General features: G+C 44.1%; 1 protein-coding gene across 2 annotated transcripts in view; it reads left to right on the forward strand.

The window, feature by feature from the left end:
- BCO2 (beta-carotene oxygenase 2) overlaps positions 1 to 24217 on the forward strand; it is a 50060-nt gene that overhangs the window by 11205 nt on the left and 14638 nt on the right. For both annotated transcript variants that reach the window (XM_056542009.1, XM_056542008.1), the window contains exons 2-6: positions 2629 to 2818; positions 5337 to 5545; positions 6296 to 6411; positions 15225 to 15327; positions 16061 to 16189. In XM_056542009.1, coding sequence (XP_056397984.1) covers positions 5359 to 5545; positions 6296 to 6411; positions 15225 to 15327; positions 16061 to 16189 — 535 coding nt within the window. In that variant the 5' untranslated portion in view covers positions 2629 to 2818; positions 5337 to 5358. The remainder of the gene's footprint in view (positions 1 to 2628; positions 2819 to 5336; positions 5546 to 6295; positions 6412 to 15224; positions 15328 to 16060; positions 16190 to 24217) is intronic.

Raw genomic sequence — 24217 nt, forward strand, 5'->3', positions numbered from 1 at the left:
ATCTCGAGGGGTCCTTCCTGTTGACTTTAAAGGGGTATTCCAGGCCAAAACTTTTTTTTTATATATCAACTGGCTCCGGAAAGTTAAACAGATTTGTAAATTATATGTATATACCAGTCCTCAAGAACACTAGGGATGTGTAGAATAAAGAGGAAAGAAAATAGTGGATCTAATAAGGATTTATTAATATATGTATATGTGTAAGTAAATGAAAATAAATCACCAATCACTCTGCAGGGCCCTTGCAGGAATGAATTGGTAAATAATCAATATATAAATAAAAATGCAAATGAAAATGCAGATAAAAATAATATAGCAGAAATGCACCAATGTCCACTACGGTGGTTAGCAACGTGTCTCTTTTGGTTAGTAGTCAGTCTTGGTCACAGTTAAGTCCAAGGATATCCAATTAAAAGAGTCACAGTTCAGTAATCAACTCCTATGATACTGTAGCCAAATATAGCAATAGTGGCGATAATAGCAACAGTTGTAGCAATTATGGCAGTAGTTTGTAGAGTATCGGTGCACAGCACCACTCACCCTTCTTCTCGGCTGTTAGCGATCTCGGCTAGCAATGATGTTCACAGGTAGCGATTTCGGCAGACCGCAATGTCCTGTAGGTGATAAAAGCTGTTTGTATTGCCGGTCTGGATCGTAGCCTAGGTGAGTGGTTCTCCGGTAGGCTGTAAGTATCCTGGGCTGGCACGGGGAGGCGTCCGGCCTAGGGAGAACGTGTCCAGGAACTCTGCCGTCCGGGGCTGTGAATGGAGATCTGGGAGCAGCTGCGTGTCTGAATGATGCGCTAGCTGCGCGCGTGTTGCAGTGGTCCCAGTTCTGTGAGCATCCAGCAGTTGCTAGCCAAAATGTGTGGATATAGTCTCTTTAGAAGTGGTATAAGGTGCTTTTGCAAGTCAGACACGTTTCAAGGCCTGCGGGCCTTTTCTTCAGTGACAGTAATCTTAATCCTTCCAATAGTTATTAGCTTCTGAATTTGAGTTGTTGTTTTCTGTCTAACTGCTCTCTGATGACTCATGTCCCGGGAGCTGTGCAGTTCCTATGGGGATATTCTCCCATCATGCACAGCTCCCGGGACGTGACATCATCATTGAGCATTTAGACAGAAAACTTCAGAAGCTAATAACTATTGGAAGGATTAAGATTTTTTAATAGACGTAATTTACAAATCTGTTTAATTTGATATATAACATATATATAATATATATATAAAAAGGTTTTGCCTGGAATACCCCTTTAAGGCTGTTTCTGGTAGGTTTTGGAGGTATGATTCCTCTGAAATGCTGCAGTGTTCATAGTGAATCCTACATCATTGCACAGAGTGGGCCTGTTAACATTTTATCCTGTGCTTCAGGCAGCATGAAACAGATGACCAGTTCTATTTAAGATCTTAAACTATGCACTTGATAATTTTGCTGTGGATCTTGCGTTGGTTGTGGGTAGTCCGCAGCAACATCTGCTAGAATACATTACAGAAGTTGACATTTCATGGTTGTCAAAATCTGCACTTCAGATCCGTTTCGGCACAGAAGTTTTATACATAGATGAGACTTGTTAAAATCTTATCCATTTGCTTTGTTCTGGACGTCACCACTCATTTTTAGCAGCAAATTTCATGCGACTTTACCCTTACAGGTTATTGTAATCTGGCATATGAATTGTTTATATATACACACTAGAGCTTGGCTGCATGTATACTCTAAGGATTACCCTTTATACCAGTGGTCCCCAAACTGTGGCCCTCCAGATGTTGCAAAACTACAATTCCCAGCATGCCTGGGCAGCAGTAGGCTGTCCAGGCATGCTGGGAATTGTAGTTTTGCAACATCTGGAGGGCCACAGTTTGGAGACCACTGCTTTATACAGTAGCTGTATACTTGACACACAGACATATGTAAGGTTATAGGTGGTGTGCAGTAGCCATGGGCCCAATATATACTGTATTGTAGGTGTAGGGTAGCAGGTTGTTCCTGTTCTCCTCACTGTAGACACCACACAAGGCTTCCCACCTTCCTCTCCGCTATCTTATTATGCAACCTTCCCTTTGTTGTGCCCCAAGGGCCTCAGCCTTCCCCTCACCCCTTTTAGTAAATTCAGCAGGAGGATGCGGGCCTAAGGAAAAGCCACTGTGTACTGTCCCAGGCCAGATTACCCTTCCCTGGGTGGAGAGCCTCAGGAAAGCTCAGGGTTTTCAGGCCAGTGTAGGCTGCAACCTGAAAAAGGCTCGGGTTGGCCTCAGTTATTTATGCATTAAACCTGCCTGCAAAGGGCACTGGAGGGGCAGCTGGGGTGTTGGTGATTAGGGGATTCAAAAATGCTATAGTCTAAGGTTCAATAGTGACATCTGCGTCCATGTCACTGGGCTCAGCCCAACCCTCCTGCCCCATCCAAGCACTTAGTTCAAGCAGCCACTTCTGCACCCAATTTAGACCTAAGTAATTTTTCTTCATCACTGTTGTGTCCTGGCACTGCCAACCCATACTGACTATTAGACATAGAGACTTTTTAGCAAGGTTTAATCATTCAAAAAAGTGCATTTTATCGTCCAAAAATATGATGCTTTGTCTTTTTTTATATTTTTTATAAAAAATAAAACATTGTTTGTTATTTCAGCCATAAAGAAGTTTTGCAAAAAGACAAGCTTCTCCACTCAGGCAGGAGTAGAATGTATCGCTCCTCTGTTCCAAACTGTGCAAGAAACTCCTCAGCCCATACCAACCAAAGTCACAGGGTCCATCCCAACATGGATCAGAGGAAGTCTGCTGAGGAATGGGCCGGGCAAGTTCGAATTTGGCAATGACAAGTAAGAATATATTAATCTTTATATGTATTCACATTTACATGATGTGCTTTCTCATAGCACCACAGCTTATTTGAGCCAGTATCCAGTTTAAAGACTACCTGTCATCAAACCATATTTTCTAAACTAAATCAGATTATATTCCCTAATTACTCCTAACATTCCTTTTGCCCTTAAATTTTTTTTCTGAGCTTCAAAAAGCTGTGTATTATACCTTTTCCCCTTGCTTACATTGTGTGTGCTCCTGGCAGGAGAAAGTGAGCGCTCCCCGGTAGTCGCAACGTAACTGAAGCCTGCAAGAGATGTGCCTCGCCATGCCCCGCATGCACTCTCTAAGGAGACCAGACTAACTGACTGACTTGCGTCAGGGAACAGAACAGAGCCACCTAGTGGCCGTTTTTCAATAACATTAAAAACATATAAAGGTTGAGAATTTCAACATTGAGTACATAGCAAAGTGTCTTAATAATTACATAAAGCAAATTATGTTAAAAGTTTAGTTTGGTGACAGGTACTCTTTAACCCCTTAACGACACAGGACGTATATTTCCGTCCTGCGCCTGCTCCCGCGATATGAAGCGACCGACGCGATCCCGCATCATATCGCGTCGGTCCCGGCGCTCATCAACGGCCGGGACCCGCGGCTAATACCACACATCGCCGATCGCGGCGATGTGCAGTATTAACCCTTTAGAAGCGGCGGTCAAAGCTGACCGCCGCTTCTAAAGCGAAAGTGACCCGGCTGCTCAGTCAGGCTGTTCGGGACCGCCGCGGTGAAATCGCAGCGTCCCGAACAGCTGACCGGACACTGGGAGGGCCCTTACCTGCCTCCCCGGTGTCCGATCGGCGAATGACTGCTCCGTGCCTGAGATCCAGGTAGGAGCTGTCAAGCGCCGATAACACTGATCACAGGCGTGTTAATACACGCCTGTGATCAGGATGAGAGATCAGTGTGTGCAGTGTTATAGGTCCCTATGGGACCTCTAACACTGCAAAAAAAATAAAAAAATCAAGTGTTAATAAAGGTCATTTAACCCCTTCCCCAATAAAAGTTTGAATCACCCCCCTTTTCCCATAATAAAAATAAAACAGTGTAAAAAAATAAATAAAATAAACATATGTGGTATCGCCGCGTGCGTAAATGTCCGAACTATAAAAATATATCATTAATTAAACCGTACGGTCAATGGCGTACGTGCAAAAAAATTCCAAAGTCCAAAAAAGCGTATTTTGGTCACTTTTTATACCATTAAAAAATGAATTAAAAGTGATCAAAAAGTCCGATCAAAACAAAAATCATACCGATAAAAACTTCAGATCATGGCGCAAAAAATGAGTCCCCATACCGCCCTGTACATGGAAAAATAAAAAAGTTATAGGGGTCAGAAGATGACAATTTTAAACGTATAAATTTTCCTGCATGTAGTTATGATTTTTTCCAGAAGTACGACAAAATCAAACCTATATAAGTAGGGTATCATTTTAACCGTATGGACCTACAGAATAATAAGGTGTCATTTTTACCAAAATATGCACTGCGTAGAAACGGAAGCCCCCAAAAGTTACAAAATGGCGTTTTTTTTTCAATTTTGTCGCACAATTATTTTTTTTCCGTTTCGCCGTGCATTTTTGGGTAAAATGACTAATGTCACTGCAAAGTAGAATTGGCAACGCAAAAAATAAGCCATAATATGGATTTTTAGGTGGAAAATTGAAAGGGTTATGATTTTTAAAAGGTAAGGAGGAAAAAACGAAAGTGGAAAAACGGAAAAACCCTGAGTCCTTAAGGGGTTAAAGTCCCTACTCACTTCTCCCACTTTCTCTCATAAACTCTCACATACTCTTCCTACCATCTCTCCCACTTACTCTCCCTTACACTCTTCTTCACTGTCACCAGTCTCCCACATTTTCAGCAGTTTTTTTTTATTTGTGTTACATAAATGTTTGTAATTATATATTTGCTTTATGTTTATGAGAATTAGATTGTATTTTCCACTCTATTGTCACATTCACATAGCTACATTGGGAATCAATTGGCACCCATAACCGGTTTCTGCTGCACATGTTGATATTCTGGTACAACGGTGTTGGCCTTCTACTGCCGGCCATGTGTAGCTTGGGATAATAAGAAACCTGGTTAAAATAACCTGTCAGAACTGCTGTACATGTAACTTTATAGCTCTCTAGAAAGTAAATGAGAGATTAAAATCAGCACAGCCATTGTGTGAGCAATGATCCTGGAGGAATCTTTTCACCGAGATAGACTCTTGGGAAAAACAAAAATCCAGCACTCCAAGTGTAGAAAAAATATATAAAAATTTAACCTTTAATCCACGTCCTTTTAAAAAATATAAATAGTCGAACCATACATTCAAAAACGACACGTTTCGATATTCCTTTGTCAAGAAATGTCGAAACGCGTTGTTTTTTAATGTATGGTTCGTCTATATATATTTTTTATTTTTATATATTCGTCTCTCTCGGTGAAAAGATTCCTTCAGTATATTATCTTGTGTTTCAGATACAATCATTGGTTCGATGGAATGGCTCTAATGCACAATTTCAGGATCGAGAATGGCTCTGTCACCTACATGAGCAAGTTCCTTCAAAGTGATTCTTACACCAAGAATAAGAGTGCAAATCGAATTGTTGTCTCAGAGTTCGGTACCTTGGCAATGCCGGACCCCTGCAAATCTACGTTTGATCGATTTATGTCCAAATTCAAACTCAGTAAGTTTAAAGGGAAGCTGACAGCACGATCACCCGCACTTACCTGAATATACAGGTATATAGTGCGGCTGATCCCCTTTAACACTCTCTTTACATGGTTCTGATTCAGGCATTCTTGAGAAATCTTCCTCATTTCTGGTATGCAAATTTTTTGTTCTGCTCAATGGAGGCGGGCTCCTACACTTACAGAAAGCTGTTTCCCATCCCCTGGGTCTCACACTCTCCTTGCCTTTCATGACTATACACTTCTTCACGTCAGCTGAGAGCGAGACCCAGAGGGCAGGAAACAGCTTGCTGAAATCCTCCATTGCGCACAACTAAAAATTAGTTTACCAGCATCAAGGGAGATTTCTCGAGACTGCCTGAACATATCGGAACCAGATAAAAAGCGTTTTAAAGGGGATCACCCACACTATATACCTCTATATTCAGGTCAGTGCGGGTGATCTTGCTGTCAGTTTGTAATATTTTCTCCATTTTAGAAACAATTTAAAATCAGTGGTTATGTTTGTCTGGGCTAGAATACACATAACATATCTTGGCTTTTACTTGGTGTTTCTCAACCAAGGTCCCTCGATTTTATTTAAGAAGAAACAGCAGGAGTTATCACTTTTACAGTAGGATTGGGATAGGAGGATGCCAGAAGGGGTATTTATAAGAATTTATGGGTGTATGTTTTTTTTTCAGCCTATCAAACTGTTTTGTACAGTTTTAGCATTTAATCTAGTGTTTATCTCATTCATTCTTTAGTTTCAACAGATAACTGCAGTGTGAACTATGTACTCTATAAAGGTGACTATTATGTCAGCACTGAAACCAATTTCATGCGTATGGTGGATCCTGAAACCTTGAACACTCTGGATAAGGTAATGCTCAGTGACATTAAAGAATTACATGTAACCTCAGAAGAGATTATGAGTGCTGTTTGATTTCTATTGTAAAATGTACTTCCTTTATTTTATGGATTTGACAACCTCCATCCTCTTGTCACAAGTCACTAGAAGATCTTAAGGGCCATATCATGTCTCATTAAAATAAACTATGGCTATTTTTATACAACTACTAGCTGAATACCCGGCCTTGCCCGGTTTTTCCTTCCTCATCCTTGTTGGTGAGGAAAATAAACAAAGGAGGAAGCTTTTGACTTCATATCCCGTCCTCATATATTGTTGTCATATCCCAACCCCATATCCCGTCCTCATATCCCGTCCTCATATCCCGTCCTCATATCCCGTCCTCCTATCCCGACCTCCTATCCCGACCTCCTATCCCGTCCTCCTATCCCGTCCTCCTATGCCGTCCTCCTATCCCGACCCGTAATATGTGTACCATGTATTGAAATATCTCCAGCTGTACCGAAGTTATGTGGAAAAAAATACATTTCCCATTGATTTGCATGGGACTTTAAACAAAAACCCCGACCCTCACAAATGGGTGTAGTTAAGGGTTAAATTAACTATCCTATATTTTAAGTGGACATATAAGTAACATGTGACCAAGTATTATCAAAATATATCCAGCCGTTTGGAAGTTTTGCAGTAACATTTATTTCCCGTTGACTTGTATGGGACTTTATACATAAATCCCGCCCCTGGCAAATGGGGGTGGGTAAGGGTTAAATCACCTATCCTGTGTTTGCTGTTGACATATAAGTAACATGTGTGCCAAGTTTCATGTTAATATCTTTAGCCGTTTGGACGTGATGCTGGAACATACACACGTTGAGTTTTATATATATATATAGATTTACAGACATGATTTACTCTTCATACACGTGCATATGTCTTCTGAAAGTTGGTTTAAACAGCTAGTTCTAGTAGATATATTCCCGGACTTCCTCCAGAGCAATGCATATTAATGGAAAGTCCCTTTTAAAAGGAACTTGTTATCAGATTTTTTCCCTCTGTAACCATTGGAAATGTGTTATATAGAGTACAATTGGCTTGCTTACTATATCTGGATGTCTTTAGGGCCAGCAGTGATACTGGAGTTTGAAAGTTGCTTTTGCTGCATGTAAACCAGGTATAAGTAGTCCCTGAGGTGTTTTTCATCCTGAGGTCGTAACTGCGCTTTGGGCTGTAATCACTACTACTCTGGTGTGATTGACAGCCCAGGCACTGCTGACCACTGCCCTGTTGCCTAACTTCTTATGCAGGCCCTGGAATAGCAGAGGGATAGCACTGCTTCTGGGCCTGCACAAGATTTCAGTGCAGAACGGTGACATCAACGAGGCCCGGGCTGTGAATCACACCAGAGTAGGAGTGATTACAGCCCTAGGCATCATGACTACTTCAGGAGTATTTTTGCCAGCCCTAAAGACATTCAGATATGGTGAGCAAGCTTTTATTCTATATAACCTGTTTACATCTGTTATATAGGGTAAAATCTGATAACAGGTTTCCTTTAAACTCTTTTAAGATGCTCCAATAAATAAATGTGATTCTTAAAATGGGTTATTTGGGTTTTCTGTATCGGCTCCATTGGGGGACACAGAACATGGTAATTGCTGCTGTCTCTAGGAGGCTTGACACTATGGCAACAAGAAAAGTCGGCCCCTCACAGCAGGATAAACCCGCCCACAGGCAGCTGGGCTAATCAGTTTTAGCTTAGTGTCTGTAGGAGGCAGATGCTGGTCTGGTGTTCTCCAGACCTGGTCTATTCTTTTCTTATTTTTGATATTAGGGATATTTAGTTAGATTTTTCTCTCCCTTTCTTTCTCTATTTTCAGGTGGGGACTCAGGAAGATAGTGTTCACTGTTTCCCCATTTGCGATTGAAGGGGCACAGACATCGTGGATGTACTGTCAACCCCTTCTCACCAATGGTCAGCACTTGGGGTTGTACCTCATTGTTACGGGTCCCCCTACTTTCCCTGCTCGTCTCAGCCCGGCATGATGCAGGTGACTAAAAGCTGACTGAAGACATCATGATGTAAGTTTGCTAAGGGCAGGTGAGTATCTCCCCCCTATTCCTTCAGGTTCCCATCCTCCCTCAGGAATTTTCAACCTCTGTAGCCCCCCTGTTTGGAGCCCACTCTCATTTATAGGCTCCTTGCTCGGCCATTCTGATGTGTGGGGGCAACTTATGTGGTGCAGGTCTTCTCCCTGGTGGTTTTGTCTTACTTTAAGTGTTTCTTTTGTACATTATGTGCCTTTTTGAGCATAGGTTTTCCGGTACAGGTTCATGTTCGTGCCGGGTTTTTGCGCCATCGCATCTCCTGATGCGGCTGGTGCACAGGTAATGCTTCCGAGCGCATCGGTGCATGTTCGCGCCAACATGATTCTTCAGATGCTCCGGAGCGCAAGAACTTCTGTAATGGCGCCTGAGCTCATCGTGCAGGCTTTTCGCATCGGCGCATATTGGTGCAGATATATATATATCGCAGGAGCGCCTGTACTGTCGGCAGCGCTCATTTCGCACGCCGATAGCTCCACTCCTTCTGGTCATACTCCTTTTGTATGTATTACTTATAGGGCAGTGGGGGGTGTTTTTCTATGGCTGCGGGCTTCTCCTCAGAGGCATAGCCCCGGCCAGTCCTCTCTGGCTGGAATTTCGGACACTACAGCTGCAGAGGTTGAGGGATCTGCCTCTCCTCCTATCAGAGCGGTTTGTGCGCAGCTGTGGACTGTTTTTCCTCCAATGAGAGTTTGGCTCATACAGCTCTGGCCCTCTCCTTCATGAGGCCTTCCCCCTTCCTCTTTCTGAGAAATTAGGTTTTTGCTGCTATACAGTCTGGCTGGCACTATGTCAGAACACAGAACTAACCCACCCTCTAGACATGGCCCTGGTCACCTATTATGCCTGTTTAACGTGCAACACTAAACTGCCCTTTGGTTCTGCTGAACCCAATTGTTCTGCCTGCACCAGTATGCGTCCTGGACCTCTTGGTATATCTGCCCAGGACGTTCCCCCAATTTTGGCCGCTCTCATAAGAGTCCTAGGGGTTTCTCCTTCTGGAGTCTGGAAGCAAGCATAGGCGCTCTCCTCATAGGTATCGCCACTCTTCCTCTGCACCCCGAAGCAGGGGTCGCTCTCCTGGTCGCCGCTCTGGGTCTCCAGATCTGCGTACTAGGTCAGTTTCGCCTTCATCCAAGGCTGCCTCCACCTGCTCCCACTCTCCTGAGGAACTGGAAGATGAGGCTTCAGCTTCTGCCTCTGACTCAGAGGACTGAACCGACATGGCCGGCATGGTGGACACCTTGGTCTCGGCCATAAGGGACACATTTCATCTAAAGGACCCAGGAACTTCGAACCCAGCTCCAGGAGTCTTCTTTCACCACTCTCGTCCCTCTCCTACGGTGTTCAGCTCTCACGCTGAATTTGTTGCCTTACTGGAAATGGCATGGAAGCATCCTGACAAGCACTTTCAAGGAACCAAGACGGTTCAAGCTCAATTTCCCTTTTCCCAGGAATTTATTGCAAAGTTGACATCACCAGCTGTGGATCCACCTGTGTCCCGCCTCTCTAAAGCAACTATTCTGCCTTTGGCAGATGCGGCTTCTTTCAAGGACCCGGCGAATAAGCGGATTAATAATCTAGCAAAATTTTGCCTTTGAAGCAGCAGGTTCATCCTTACTTCCTGCCTTCGCTTCTGCTGGGGTATCAACAGCCCTTTCTGTCTAGGCTTCCCAACTCTGCCAGAACATTCTATCTGGGTCCCCTGTGGAGGAATTGGCAGCCCTTGTACTTCAACTCTCCAATGCTGGGGACTACTTGTGCTCTGCTTCTATGCAATCGGCCCGTGGTACGGCTTTTGCCACAGGTAATCTGGTGGCTCTTCCTAATTCAATGTGGCTCAAGGCTTGGAACGCTGGTGCCACTTCTAAGAAATCTTTCACGGAGCTTCCTTTTACTGATTCTCGAATGTTTGGAAAACTCCTCGATGAGATTATCTCAGAGGCGACTGGCAGTAAGTGTTCTTTATTGACGCTAAATGAATCTCGCAGTACCGACTCCCGAAGTAAGTCGACCTCTTTTCGTTCCTTTCGGACCTATGGCTCCAATAGGATGACCGGACCGGCACAATCTAGGGGCAAGAAGGTCCCTTCCTTTTAAAGCCCATCCCTCCTGGAAATTGTATAATCGCTCTGGCCGTTTCGCAGCCAAGGCATGCGTCCACAAGACTACCTCTGCCTGAAGGGTCACCCCACCCGTAGATTTTTCTCGGGTGGGAGGACGTTTTTCACTCTTCCAGGAAGTCTGGTCTGCTCAACTGCAGGACTCTTGGGTGCGAGATGTTTTTATCATCCCAGCTCCTCCAGCAGAGCATTTTTCAGGTTTCTATTCCAACCTGTTTGGGGTCCCCAAAAAAATGGCGGTTCCGTCCGCCCGATCATGGATCTGAAGTGCCTCAGCCGCCACCTACTTCTCCGTCATTTTCGTATGGAGTCCCTCCGTTCAGTGGTGGTGTCCATGGATCAAGGGGAGATTCTTTCCTTGGTAGACATCCGTGATGCCTACCTCCACATTTCTATTTTTCCAGCACATCGGCGATATCTTCGCTTTGCTCTCCTGGAGGGCCATTTTCAGTTTGTGACTCTTTCCTTCAGACTAGCCACTGCTCCGAGGGTCTTCACCAAGGTCCTTGCAGCAGTGATCGCCATTCTGCGAGCACGGGGTGTGTCGGTCATTTCCTACCTGGACGACATCCTGGCCAAGGCACCAACCTGGGCCCAGAATCAGGAGAGACTCCGTCTCCTTCTTCAGACCCTGTCGGCTGGTTGGTCAATCAGGACAAGTCTTATCTATTCCCTCTAAGTCCCTAATCTTCCTGGGACTGCAATTTGGCTTGGTGTCCGCCCGGATTTTTCTTCTGCCGGACGAAGGCCTTGCCCTATTATCAGGGGTTCGGAGTCTCCAATGTCCTGTTCCCGTTTCCATTTGAGTCTGCATGCAAGTCCTGGGTCAAATGGTGGCGGTTATGGAAGCTTTCCTTACACACAGTTTCATTATCGACCTCTTCAGAATTCTCTTTTGTCCCGATGGGACAAATCTCCACTGACCCTCGATTGGAGAATCTTTCTCCCTCCCAAGACTCGCCAGTCCCTCCTATGGTGGCTTCGGTCCTCTCTTCTTCATCAGGGAAAATCCTTCTGCCCCTCTACTGGCGGTTGGGGAGGAGTTTTCAGAGACCGGAAGGTCCAGGGACATTGGTCCACTCAGGAAGCTCTTCTTCCCATCAACATTCTGGAGCTCAGAGCAATCTACCTTTTTGTTTCCGCCATTGAGAGTGCCTTCTCCAGGACCCCCTGTTCATGTACAGACGGACAACTCCACAGCTGTGGCATATGTCAATCGTCAGGACGGCACACGTAGCTTTGCGGCTATGGCCAAAGTCTCCAAGATCCTTCCATGGACGGAGCTCAGAGTCCCCTCCATATCAGCTATTCACATAAGAGGTGTGAAATCTTGGGAGGTGGACTTTCTCAGCCGACCCCAATGAATGGTCTCTTCTTCCGGAAGTGTTTGCGTAAAATCTGCAACCTCTGGGGCACTTCAGACGTGGACCTTTTCACATCTCGCCACAACCACATAGTTCCTCGGTTTGTGGCAAACTCCCGGGACCCCCTGGCTCTAGCCTTGGATGCCCTGGTGATTATTTGGTCCCACTTCATCCTCCCATATCTTTTCCCTCCTCTTCCCCTTCTTCGAGGGTCCTGAGGAAACTCAAGCAGAGGGCGTTTCCGCCATTCTAGTGGCTCCAAACTGGCCCAGGCGGGCGTGGTACGCAGACGTGATTCGCCTGGAGGACAACGTGCCACCGTGCCTTCCAATTCGATGAGATCTGCTCTCTCAGGGTCCTCTTGCCACACCAATTTACAGTCCCTGCATTTGACGGCATGTTGGTTGAGACCGAGGTATTGAGAGCTAGGGGATTCTCTCCCCAAGTAATTCGCACTGTGATCAGAGCGCGCAAGCCCTTTTCTGCGAAGATTTACCACCATACTTGGCGTTCTTATTTTCATTGGTGTGAGTTTCGCTCCTTTTCTCCAGTTGTGTTCTCTCTCCCACGACTTCCTTCCTTCCTACAGTTGGGGTTAGAACAACACTTGGCTCTCAGTTCCCTTATGAGACAAGTTTTTTGGCTCAATTTTTTTTCACCGTCCCCTGGCATCCAATCCTCATGTCTGGACCTTTCTCCAAGGCGTAGCTCATGCTACCCCGCTTTACAGGTCACCTGCTCCTCCCTGGGATCTCAATCTGTATGGGACTTCTTGCTTCAAAGTCATCATTTCGCAGTGGATCTGTTTCGCCATCTCGGAAGCTTACCACTGCAAAGGGAAGACTCCTCTTTTCAGGGTCTCAGCTCTTTCCACTCGTTCTGTCAGAGCCACCTAGGCTCTCTGCAACAAGGCTTCTGCCTTGCAAATCTGTAAAGCGGCCACCTGGTCATCTTGACACACTTTTACAAAATTCTACCAGGTACATACCTTTGCATCTGCTGATGCTAGTCTGGGTCACAAGGTGTTGCAGGCGGCTGTGGCTCAGCCTCCCACATGAGTTGGGAATCATTTACCCACCCCGGGGTATGCTTTGGTATGTCCCATGGTCTGTGTCCTCAATGGAGCTGATAGAGAAAAGGAGATTTTTATGCTTATCGTAAAATCTGTTTCTCAGAGGATCTATTGGGGGACACAGCTCCCTCCCATTTGTTCTGGTTTCCTGGTTTCGTTGCCTGTCCGAGGGTGCTTTCAGTAAATTTTTATTCTGTGGTTCCTCGGACGGTTCTGTTTTTTTTTCCTGACCTGTCTGTCCTCTCCTACTGCTCTGGGACTAAACTGATTTGCCCAGCTGCCTGTGGGTGGGTATACCCTGCAGGGAGGGGCTGACTTTTCTTGTTACTTAGTGTCAAGCCTCCTAGTGGCAGCAGCATATACCCATGATCTGTATGCCCCAATGGATCCTCCGAGAAAAATATTTTACGGTAAGCATAAAAATCTCCTTTTTATCTAAACAAGCAGTCTATGAGGAATATTTATGAATCATTTTACACTTGTTTTGTTGGGTAAAATTGTCTCAATATTTTGGCACAGTGTGTTTTTTGCGACTTTTCATATACGCGCATTCCTGTGTTTGGTACATGTGTTTTGAGGTTTTTGCAGTGGCCAGGAATTTAGAAAAATACGACTTTATGCCTTTTTTTAAAATCAAGAAGAACATCTCTCCAAACGTGAGCATTTATTAATCACAAAAAAAAATTACAAAATAAATTATTGCAATCCGTGACCAGTGAATAAGTAAATACAGTAGTGTTTGTTAAAGTGGGGTGATTGGGGAATGTATTGATAAGGACCTGTCTTGCCCTCCACTAGATAGTCCTGCCTAGCAACTGTAGGTCCCCTGTTCTTGTGACCTGGGCCTACACCGGATCCTCCTCGCTACTCCTAGACTACGAGAAGGAGGATTAAACCGTGTTATGCCCTCTGTAGGACTGGGTAATGATAAGCAGTATACTCCAGGTTATTGGCAGGCTGATATCGACTGATATTATAGATAGTAATATAACCACAATTCATTCAAGACACACAATGAGATATGTAAAAATCATACAAGGTAAATATACATTGAAATTAAATAACGATATATCCGAGGGTGTCCCCCTACTGATGCCACAGAGTATCTGATCATTCAATGAAAATGTCTAACGTGTTTCACTGCACTGTAGTTCAACAGCCAGCTCATCAGGGGTCTATTACACTCTTTGGGTCAAGTATGACCTATACAATATGATGCAATGTAAGAAATTGTGTGGACAAGAGGTTAAACAATCCAGTTGTAAATGTTAGTAAGGCTTCCGCCACAGACGTAATATAAAGGATATGTGTAGTGCTTGGAAAGTGTCCTCGAATTCACAAGCAACAGGGGCTGCACCAAGAGACCAGGCAGGCAGCACTACAACAATAACGGGGTAGATGATAGTAGGAGCTGTCTAATCCAAGCAATGCCCTGATAAAGAAACTAGGAAAAAAGCCCCTCTGGCGACTGTCTGTATATTGTACTCTGTTGGGAGTTACGGAGACAGATTGTCCAGGTCCATAAAGTGGCCGATGGCCAAAGGTACTAGTAGGTCCACAGTCACTGGCATTCACTGTGTATGTATATCTTGTCTACAGACGTTCTATGTGTATGCCAGTGATGCCCATTTAGGGGATTGAACCCCTATGTCCCGACTATGCATCAGATAAAGGCATCACTTCCTAATGGTCAGACATGATCCTGGATCCTATATTTACAGCCCATAAAGAACAGAAGAGCTTCTCTCCTTTGTCTTCCTGTTTATATTTTAACCCTATCACATCCCACATAAAATTTTACTTAAACTGCCATCCAAATATTTTGTGCTTTAACACACACACACACACACACACACACACACACACACACACACACACACACACACTGCATTTTTGGGAGAGAAAAAAACATTGCAGTGCTATGTGCCAAAAGCAGGGTAAGGCTGATAGATAGGAGTGGATTCTCACGGAATAAGATATATAAAAGAAATACTTATATTTAACCTTCTTCTTGGATCCAGTTCTGCCTTTAGCTTTAAAAAAAACAAAAAAAAAAAAAAACATTGAAAACAACAAAAAAATATTTCCTTAAAAAAAATAAAACGCTGCATGTCACATCAGCCTTACCTTGTACTTTGTCTAGACTTGTACTGTCTTTGTACACAGGTTGACTGGAGCAAATATATTGCTGTAAATGGGGCCACAGCTCATCCCCATTATGACCCAGACGGGACGGTGTACAATATGGGAAATTCATATGGAAAACAGGGTAAGCTGTTCTGCTCTTTGACATAATCTGTGTGTGCACAATGAATAAAAGCCTTGATGAGGAAGGATGGGGACCCATTAAGACTCAGTATGGCTTTACTATAAACTGTACAAGAAGTGATTGAGGCAGGACTAGATTGTGCAGCATTTGTTATGAGACAGACAGTAGAGCAGCAGGGGTTTGGTAAGGTTATTAGTTTATTCTGTATTTTACCCTTGTTTGTAAAAGATTTCATGTCTCTGGAAAAACCCTTAATAGACGGATTTACTGATTTTTTTTCTGTGTGGAAATCCGTTCAGCAAATTTTCAGCAAAGTGCAGTACAGTACCAGCAAAGTAAATTGACCTACAGGGGAAGGGAAAATCTGCACCAAATGCACAGCAAATCAACAGCATGTCCACACCAGATCTACAGCAAATTCCCAACAATATCTGCACCAAAATTTTTAGCTAGATTTGTTGTGGATTTTTTTCTGCAAATAATTCATCTAGTGTGTATTTACCCTGAAGATGGTATTTTTGGTCGAGAGTCCTTATGAGGGATCACTAGGGTCAAATTGGATGGATTGCTGGATTTCCTGAGATCTAGGGTGTAAGTGTAGGATATTAACATTGATTATTTTGTCTATTGAAACCTGTGTAATGCCACACCCCTTAGGCCTTGCACTAGGCATAATACAGTGAATTTATTTTGCCTGCAGTGTCCCTTTAACCATATGTCTGGTGCTTTGCAGGAACACTTTACAACATTATTCGGGTTCCTCCTCAGAAGTCCAGTGCAGGAGAGACTCTGGAAGGGGCTCAAGTTATTTGTTCCATCGAACCAGAGGAGAAAATGAAGCCTGCTTACTATCACAGCTTTGGTGAGAATTATACTCAACATACAGCACTTGAATGTAAAAATAAAGCACCAAATTATAAGGTTAAATAGTCATGTGACACTATTTATATTCTCTTCTGTGTGCTGATGTAAATCCTTACAATATCCCTATGATAATTCTAACGTTAAACGGGTTATTGAGTGGAACGAGTTAATGTACTATTGTCCTCAGCTTGCCTACAAAAAATAATAAACCATTTAACTCGCCTTCTGCCACTCCTTCGCCCCATCTCCGGCCGTTCTGCGCTGACAGTCTGCTTCATCAGAGCTTGCCGGGGCTGTAAACATGACGTCACAGTGCCGTTCTGCTAATCAATGGCTGCAGTGGTGTCCTGCCTCGGACAATGATGGGTGGACGACAGTGTCAGTTTCCCCAGCCATAGACGCTATGCTCTGCAGCTCGGGGGGGGGGGGGGGGGGCAAAGCTGTCACCGACCATGGATGAGGCGCCCCAATAACAGAGCTACAAGGGAGAGGTGGAAGGTGAGTTAAAGGTTTATTATTTCTTTAGGCAGCCTGGGGACAATAGTAAATTAACTCATTCCACTGGACAACCCCTTTGATGAGGGAAAAGGTACAAGCCATATATCACCACAGCACAGCATTTGGAAGCTTGTCATTGATAGTTGAGAACTGCAGTAAAAAGGTTTTAAAAATGGGCTGTATATTTTTGTTTTCTATTTACCATTAACAAAGAAATACAGACAATAAGTCAGGAATATAATATGAGCACAGATAACAAATAACAGAATATGAACACAGATAACAGCTGACAAAGCAAATAAGGAACAGTGGCGCTCTCTATCAAACAAACATAATGGGAGTAGAAGGCTAATGTGGTTTCCCCAAGTAGGCCCCCATATAAATTACCTTCCGTACGATGATTGGCGGCAGTGATCTCCACCAGTTTAAATTCTGGGAAATTGAGCCTAGTGAGGGTTGATATTGAATTTGTAAAAATTGTGAGGATGAGAAGGAAGTTGCACACCTAAATAAGTAGGAGCAGCAGCCTGTCACTTAAACGGGAACCTTGCAGTCCATCCCCCCGGGTCATTTTATAAATAGAGAGGGCCTAAGATTTAGCATAATTGATGAGAAACCCTGAAACCTGATGGAATTCATCTATCACCTCTAGGACAACCAGTATAGCTTCCTTGAGGTTGGCCATTAACAATAAAATGTTTTCCATGAAATCGAGAGTCTTCAACTGAGAATGGCCAACCTTTAAAGCCCCTGAATCTGGGTAAACTGTCCAGTACTCAAAGAAGGGGATTTAAGGCTAAACTAAATCATAACTGGGACAAAGACAGCCTTGCCTAATACTACGACATACCTCGAATGGAGATTTTGATTCACATCAGTGAGTGTCAGCTACTGTCAGTAACCGGATACTCACCTCTAATGATGGGGACTTCAGTACACTTGTGGACTTCAGTACGTGGGCTGCACTGTTCAGACAGTGCGGTCATGTATGAACAAGCACAGGTGAAACATAAAAACGCCCCATCATTAGAGGTGAGTGCCTGGCTATTAACAGTAGCTGACACTCACTGATGTGCAGCAAAATCTCCATTTGAGGTATGTCATGGTACCAGGCAAGACCAAGGTAACACACGGCGGGATCAATCAGACGCTGAGACCAAGGTAAGATGAGGGAATTTTATTACCAACAATGCAAAGCATTTCGTGGAAAATCCGCTTCCTCAGGCATACAGGATTAGACTAAACACAGAGGTTATATAGGGAGGATTTGTAACCCCTAAATGGGATAAAAAATGTACCCTTTACAAGCAACTTCACAATATATTCTACACATTATAACTGGTTGCAGGTCAATCAAGCAAGGAGTGACAACTGCACAAATGAGAAAAACATACAACACTAAGAGATATTCATATTAAAATATATATACCTATACAACAGTAGAAAATATAAAATTGATAATAAAAACCACTAAAATTATTTAACGTCCGCCACGCCCCCCTCCCATAGACTTGCATTGAGGGGGCAGGGTGTGACATCATGAGGGAGCAGGGCCATGACGTCACCAGGGATGTGGGAATCCTATCGCCCGACGCCCGGGACAAGTAGTTTTGGGCACCGGGCAGGTGAATTTTTCATAGATTTAGCCCTGTATCGGGCTAGCAGGGCCGGACTGACTTCAGAAATCTCACCTCACACCCGCGCTCAGGGTGTATGGAGGGGGCGGCGGCCCCCAGCTGATTTCAGTAGCCCGGGGCCGCTGCTCAGAGAACACACCCCGTGCCCCAGTCTGTCCTCCTTCACACACAGAAATCCTCACAGTGCAGTCTGTCCTCCTCACACACAGCAGTCATTATGGAGGTCAGTAGCTGTGCACAGACATACTCTTTCCCCCCCCCCCCCCCTCTCTGTGTTTTCCCCGTGCAAACTTGCAGCCTCTCCGTGGTAGATGAGGTCCTGAGGAGACAGAGGAGGGGGAAGGGGATGGAGCTGTGTCTCCCCCTGCTTCTTGTGTAATGTAGAAGCAAGTGAGTGTGAAGCTCAGATGAGGAGGCCGAGCATGGAGGCGGCGGGAAGGGTGGTTGTATATGTATGCAATGTATAATTTGGGGGGGGGGGGTGTATCAGAGGCGGCTGTATGTATGATGTGTTCATATGTATGGTGTATGTGCATGGTGTATATGTATGGTTTGAGTATGTGTGATGTGTGTATGATGTCTGTGTATGTATGATGTGTGTATGATGTCTGTGTATGTAATGTATGATGGGGAAGCAGCGGCGGGTGTATGTATGATGTGTCTGTATTATGTATGGATGTATGTTTGTAATGTATAATATAGGGGGCAGTGGCTGATGTATGTCTATGTATGGTGTGTGTTATGTATAATATAGGGACAGTGGCCGATGTATGTATCATGTGTCTTTATAAGTATATACTGTATAATATAGGGGGCAGTGGCCGGTGTATGTATGATGTATGTATATACTGTATAATATAGTGGCCGGTGTATGTATGATATGTGTATGCATGTATGTTTTGTACAGGGGCGGACTGACAAGTGCTTCTGGCCACCCGCACTAAATTGCACCACTAGAATCCCACCCTTCATACTCACCCGCCGACCAAGAGCCCCACGGATGGACGCAAACTTGCCCGAACCAAAACTACCACTTTCAGCATGTTGCGCTATGACCTAAACTGTAGAACTATAAAGTGTAACATGCTGGGAGTTGTAGTTTTTGTTCGGGTCAGCTGCAGAGCCATAGGCTGCATCAGGGCATGCTGGGTGTTGTAGTTACTAACTGTAATTCCCAGCATTCCTTGACTATGGCTCTGCAGCTGACACGGCTGACACGGCCTTGACTATGGCTCTGCAGCTGACACTCTGCAGCTGACACGAACCAAAACTACAACTCCCAGCATGTTACACAATAACCTTAACTGTACTACTATACAGAGCAACATGCTGCAACACCCACACAACCATAGGCTGTATCAGGGCATGCTGGGAGTTGTAGTTATCTACTAACTAAATGCAACTTCCAGCATTTTCTGACACATAAATTAGAGTAAATAAAATGCACCACACAAACTGGAGAAGCAGAACACCCCCCCCCCCCCCCACACACACACACCCCTGCCCCGTAACACAGCGGCGTTCACTGTTATCTAATCAAAAGACTCCATATATAAGTCCCTATGAAGACTGAAAAATAGTGATTAAAATATTTTAAAAAGTGCGTATAAATGTGAATAAGCCCCTTTCCTAATAAAAGTTCTGATAATAAATGGTTCCGATAAAAACTACAGATCACGGCACATAAGATTAACCTCATACATCCCTGTATATGGAGAAATTGGAGTTATAGGGGTCAGATGGGGGGGGGGGGGGGGGGCTTGCGTGTAGAAGGAGCTAGCTACAGCTCTCCCGCCGCTAATAGCCCAGCATGCTGCGATCACCATGGCCGGCTATTTAACCTTTAGATCACCGCTGTCTGAGTTGACAGCAGTGTCTAAAGGGATCTTGTAACCATCCCTGGTGGTCTAGTGGGGGGGATCGTACTATTTTGGTTGAAATTATTTCATCTACCAGAACAAGTGGATTTTCTTGAGGGACAAGTAGATTGTGTTCCTCTTTAGTCCCTTGGACAAGTAGTTTTTTTTCAAATTTCCACACCCCTGCGTCACTATACTCCAGCCCCTGTATCGCTCGTCATCAGACATGGAGCAATCTTTGCTCCGTGCAGCTGATGACAAGTGGGTGCTGCAGGAGAGATTGCGGGGGTCCTTAGCGGTGGGACCCCCGCGATCAGACATCTCAGTCATCAGATGTCTAGGGGTGGAGTACCCCTTTAAGTTTTGCCCCCTGGGCTCTACATTTTCAGATTCTCTAGAGGGCCCTGTTGTGCCACCAGCTGAAATGAAGACTGTGTACCTGCAGCTATACTATGCAATATGCATTGCACTCTTATGACAGGATAAGTCAGCAGCGTATCCAAAATGTCAGACACTAGAGGTTGCACACAGCATGACTCTAGTTTTGCTTCACTCTGGATGCAGGGAGAGGTAAAATAAGGGACAGTGGCTTGACATATAACAGTGTTTACTGCTGTGCGAGAGTGCGTGGGATTAGGAGGACCTGCAGTAATAGCATGTAACCTCCTGCAACATACTTAATTCGTCCCATGCCCGCAAGTATTTCAGCAGTCTGAGAGGACTTGAACTGGTCCTTCACTTACAGGAATGACATAATCCTTTACCCATATACCCTCAACTCTTGTGATGATGATGGGGGGGGGGGGGGGGGCTGCCATCAGAAGGGTTAGTAGGTCTGCTGGCTTCTATCTATATAGTGCAATAAAAGCAGAACAACAGGATTCAAACACCAGACTCTGACTCTAAACATTTGAAAATAAGGGCAAGTGTGTATACAGTCATGACCATAAATTTTGGCACCCCTGAAATTTTTCAGGAAAATGAAGTATTTCTCACAGAAAAGGATTGCAGTAACACATGTTTTGCTATACACATGTTTATTCCCTTTGTGTGTATTGTAACTAAACCAAAGAAGGGAGGAATCCTATTGTACACAACAGGTATGGTCCTGTACACGACCGAAATATTCATAAATCCTCTTTGCAACAAAACAATATAATCACCAGCTGACCATTACCAGTGAAAGAGGTGCCTAAAAATTACCTTTTATTTCCATTATTAAAATTAATAAAAGCAACATATATGTGAATATTGTGCTTGTATTATGTCAGAAAGTACCAAAATAAGGAAAAGAGAGCTGTTAAGATATATCAAGGGAGTGCTATATTGCTGAGACATAAGCACCTCCCCTTCTTTTATTTGAGTATGATAGTTACAACTCAAATAATAGGAATTACTCCCTTAGTCATCCATTACTGGTGACTAGTTCACCCAACGCGTTTCTGTCGCCTATTTAAACGACGTCATCAGGTAAGTTTAACAGAACATCAAGAGTTACTTAAAAATAATGTATATGCCAGAGTCCAATGACCCATCAGACAGTCAGAGATTATTTATAATTCTTCTCCACTACTGCCACATATGCTCTCAATACAGGGGATATGATAAACCAAATGGGTATGCCCCCTTAAGAATTGAAGTCCTCAGCCAGCGGGGGTTTAACTTATAACCCTCCAGCTGGTATCCAGTTCTGAGTCTTCATATAAAATATGTCGGCAGAGCGCACTCTCGCAGTGGCGAAGAGACTGCGAGAGTGCGCGCTGCCGACATATTTTATATGAAGACTCAGAACTGGATACCAGCTGGAGGGTTATAAGTTAAACCCCCGCTGGCTGAGGACTTCAATTCTTAAAGGGGCATACCCATTTGGTTTATCATATCCCCTGTATTGAGAGCATATGTGGCAGTAGTGGAGAAGAATTATAAATAATCTCTGACTGTCTGATGGGTCATTGGACTCTGGCATATACATTATTTTTAAGTAACTCTTGATGTTCTGTTAAACTCCCCTGATGACGTTGTTTAAATAGGCGACAGAAACGCGTTGGGTGAACTAGTCACCAGTAATGGATGACTAAGGGAGTAATTCCTATTATTTGAGTTGTAACTATCATACTCAAATAAAAGAAGGGGAAGTGCTTATGTCTCAGCAATATAGCACTCCCTTGATATATCTTAACAGCTCTCTTTTCCTTATTTTGGTACTTTCTGACATAATACAAGCACAATATTCACATATATGTTGCTTTTATTAATTTTAAGAATGGAAATAAAAGGTAATTTTTAGGCACCTCTTTCACTGGTAATGGTCAGCTGGTGATTATAAAGAAGGGAGGAAAAAAGCAAATTGGACATAATGTCACACCAAACTCCAAAAATAAGCTGGACAAATTTATTGGCAACCTTTCAAAATTGTGGAAAAATAAGATTGTTTCAAGCATGTAATGCTCCTTTTAACTCACCTGGGGAAAGTAACCGCTGTGGGCAATATAAAAATCACACCTGAAAGCAGACAAAAAGGAGAGAAGTTCAATTAGTATTTGCCTTGTGTGTCTGTGTGTGCCACACTAAGCATGGACAACAGAAAGAGGAGAAGAGAACCGTTTGAGGATTTGAGAACCATAATTGTGGAAAAATATCAACAATCTCATGGTTACAAGTCCATCTCCAGAGATCTAGATTTGCCTTTGTCCACAGTGCGCAACATTATCAAGAAGTTTGCAACTCATGGCACTGTAGCTAATCTCCCTGGGCATGGACGGAAGAAAAAAATTGATGAAAGGTGTCAACGCAGTATAGTCCGGATGGTGGATAAGCAGCCCCAAACAAGTTCCAATGATATTCAAGCTGTCCTGCAGGCTCAGGGAACATCAGTGTCTGCACGAACTATGCGTTGACATTTAAATGAAATGAAACCCTATGGCAGGAGACCCGGGAGGACCCCACTGCTGACACAGAGACATAAAAAAGCAAGACTACATTTTGCCAAAGTGAACTTGAGTAAGTCAAAATCCTTCTGGGAAAACGTCTTGTGGACAGATGAGACCAAGATTGAGCTTTTTGGTAAAGCACATCATTCTACTGTTTACTGAAAATGGAATGAGGCCTACAAAGAAAAGAACACAGTACCTACAGTGAAATATGGGGGAGGTTCATATATGTTTTGGGGTTGTTTTGCTGCCTCTGGCACTGGGTGCCTTGGATGTGTGCAAGGCATCATGAAATCCCATTGAACACCTGTGGAGAGATCTTAAACTTGCTGTTGGGAAAAGGCGCCCTTCCAATAAGGGTGCATGCACACTACGTTTCTTAAGATACGGGACCGTATACGGCTGGGGAGAGGGGGGTGGAGAGTCAGGGGCGGGGCAACTGCACGCTGCCATATGCGTCCCGTATCTAATGTATTTCAATGAGCGACCGGAGTAAAACGCTACCTCCGGTGGGCTCCGTTTTGGCCCGTATACGGTTTCCCAACCGGACCTAAAAACTTAGTCAACAGCGTTTTTAGGTCCGGTCGGGAAACCATATACGGGGCAAAACGGAGCCAACCGGAGGCAGCGTATCCCTCCGGTCGCTCATTGAAATACATTAGATACGGGACCGCATACGGCAGCATGCGGTTGCCCCGCCCCCGACTCTCCGCCCCCCCTCTCCCCAGCCGTATACGGTCCCGTATCTTAAGAAACGTAGTGTGCATGCACCCTAAGAGAGACCTGGAGCAGTTTGCAAGGGAAGAGTGGTCCAACATTGCGGCTAAGAGGTGTAAGAAGCTTATTGATGGTTATGGGAAGTGACTGATTTCAGTTATTTTTTTTAAAGGGTGCGCAACCAAATATTTAGTTAAGGGTGCCAATAATTTTGCCCATCCCATTTTTGGCGTTTGGTGTGACATTATGTCCAATATGCTTTTTTTCCTCCTTTTTTTGGTTTAGTTCCACACAAAGGGAATAAATATGTGTATAGCAAAACATGTGTTACTGCAATCCTTTTCTGTGAGAAAAATTTTATTTTCTAGAAAAATTTCAGGGGTGC

Source organism: Hyla sarda, chromosome 10 (assembly GCF_029499605.1).
Source record: "Hyla sarda isolate aHylSar1 chromosome 10, aHylSar1.hap1, whole genome shotgun sequence".
NCBI classification, from domain to species: domain Eukaryota; kingdom Metazoa; phylum Chordata; class Amphibia; order Anura; family Hylidae; genus Hyla; species Hyla sarda.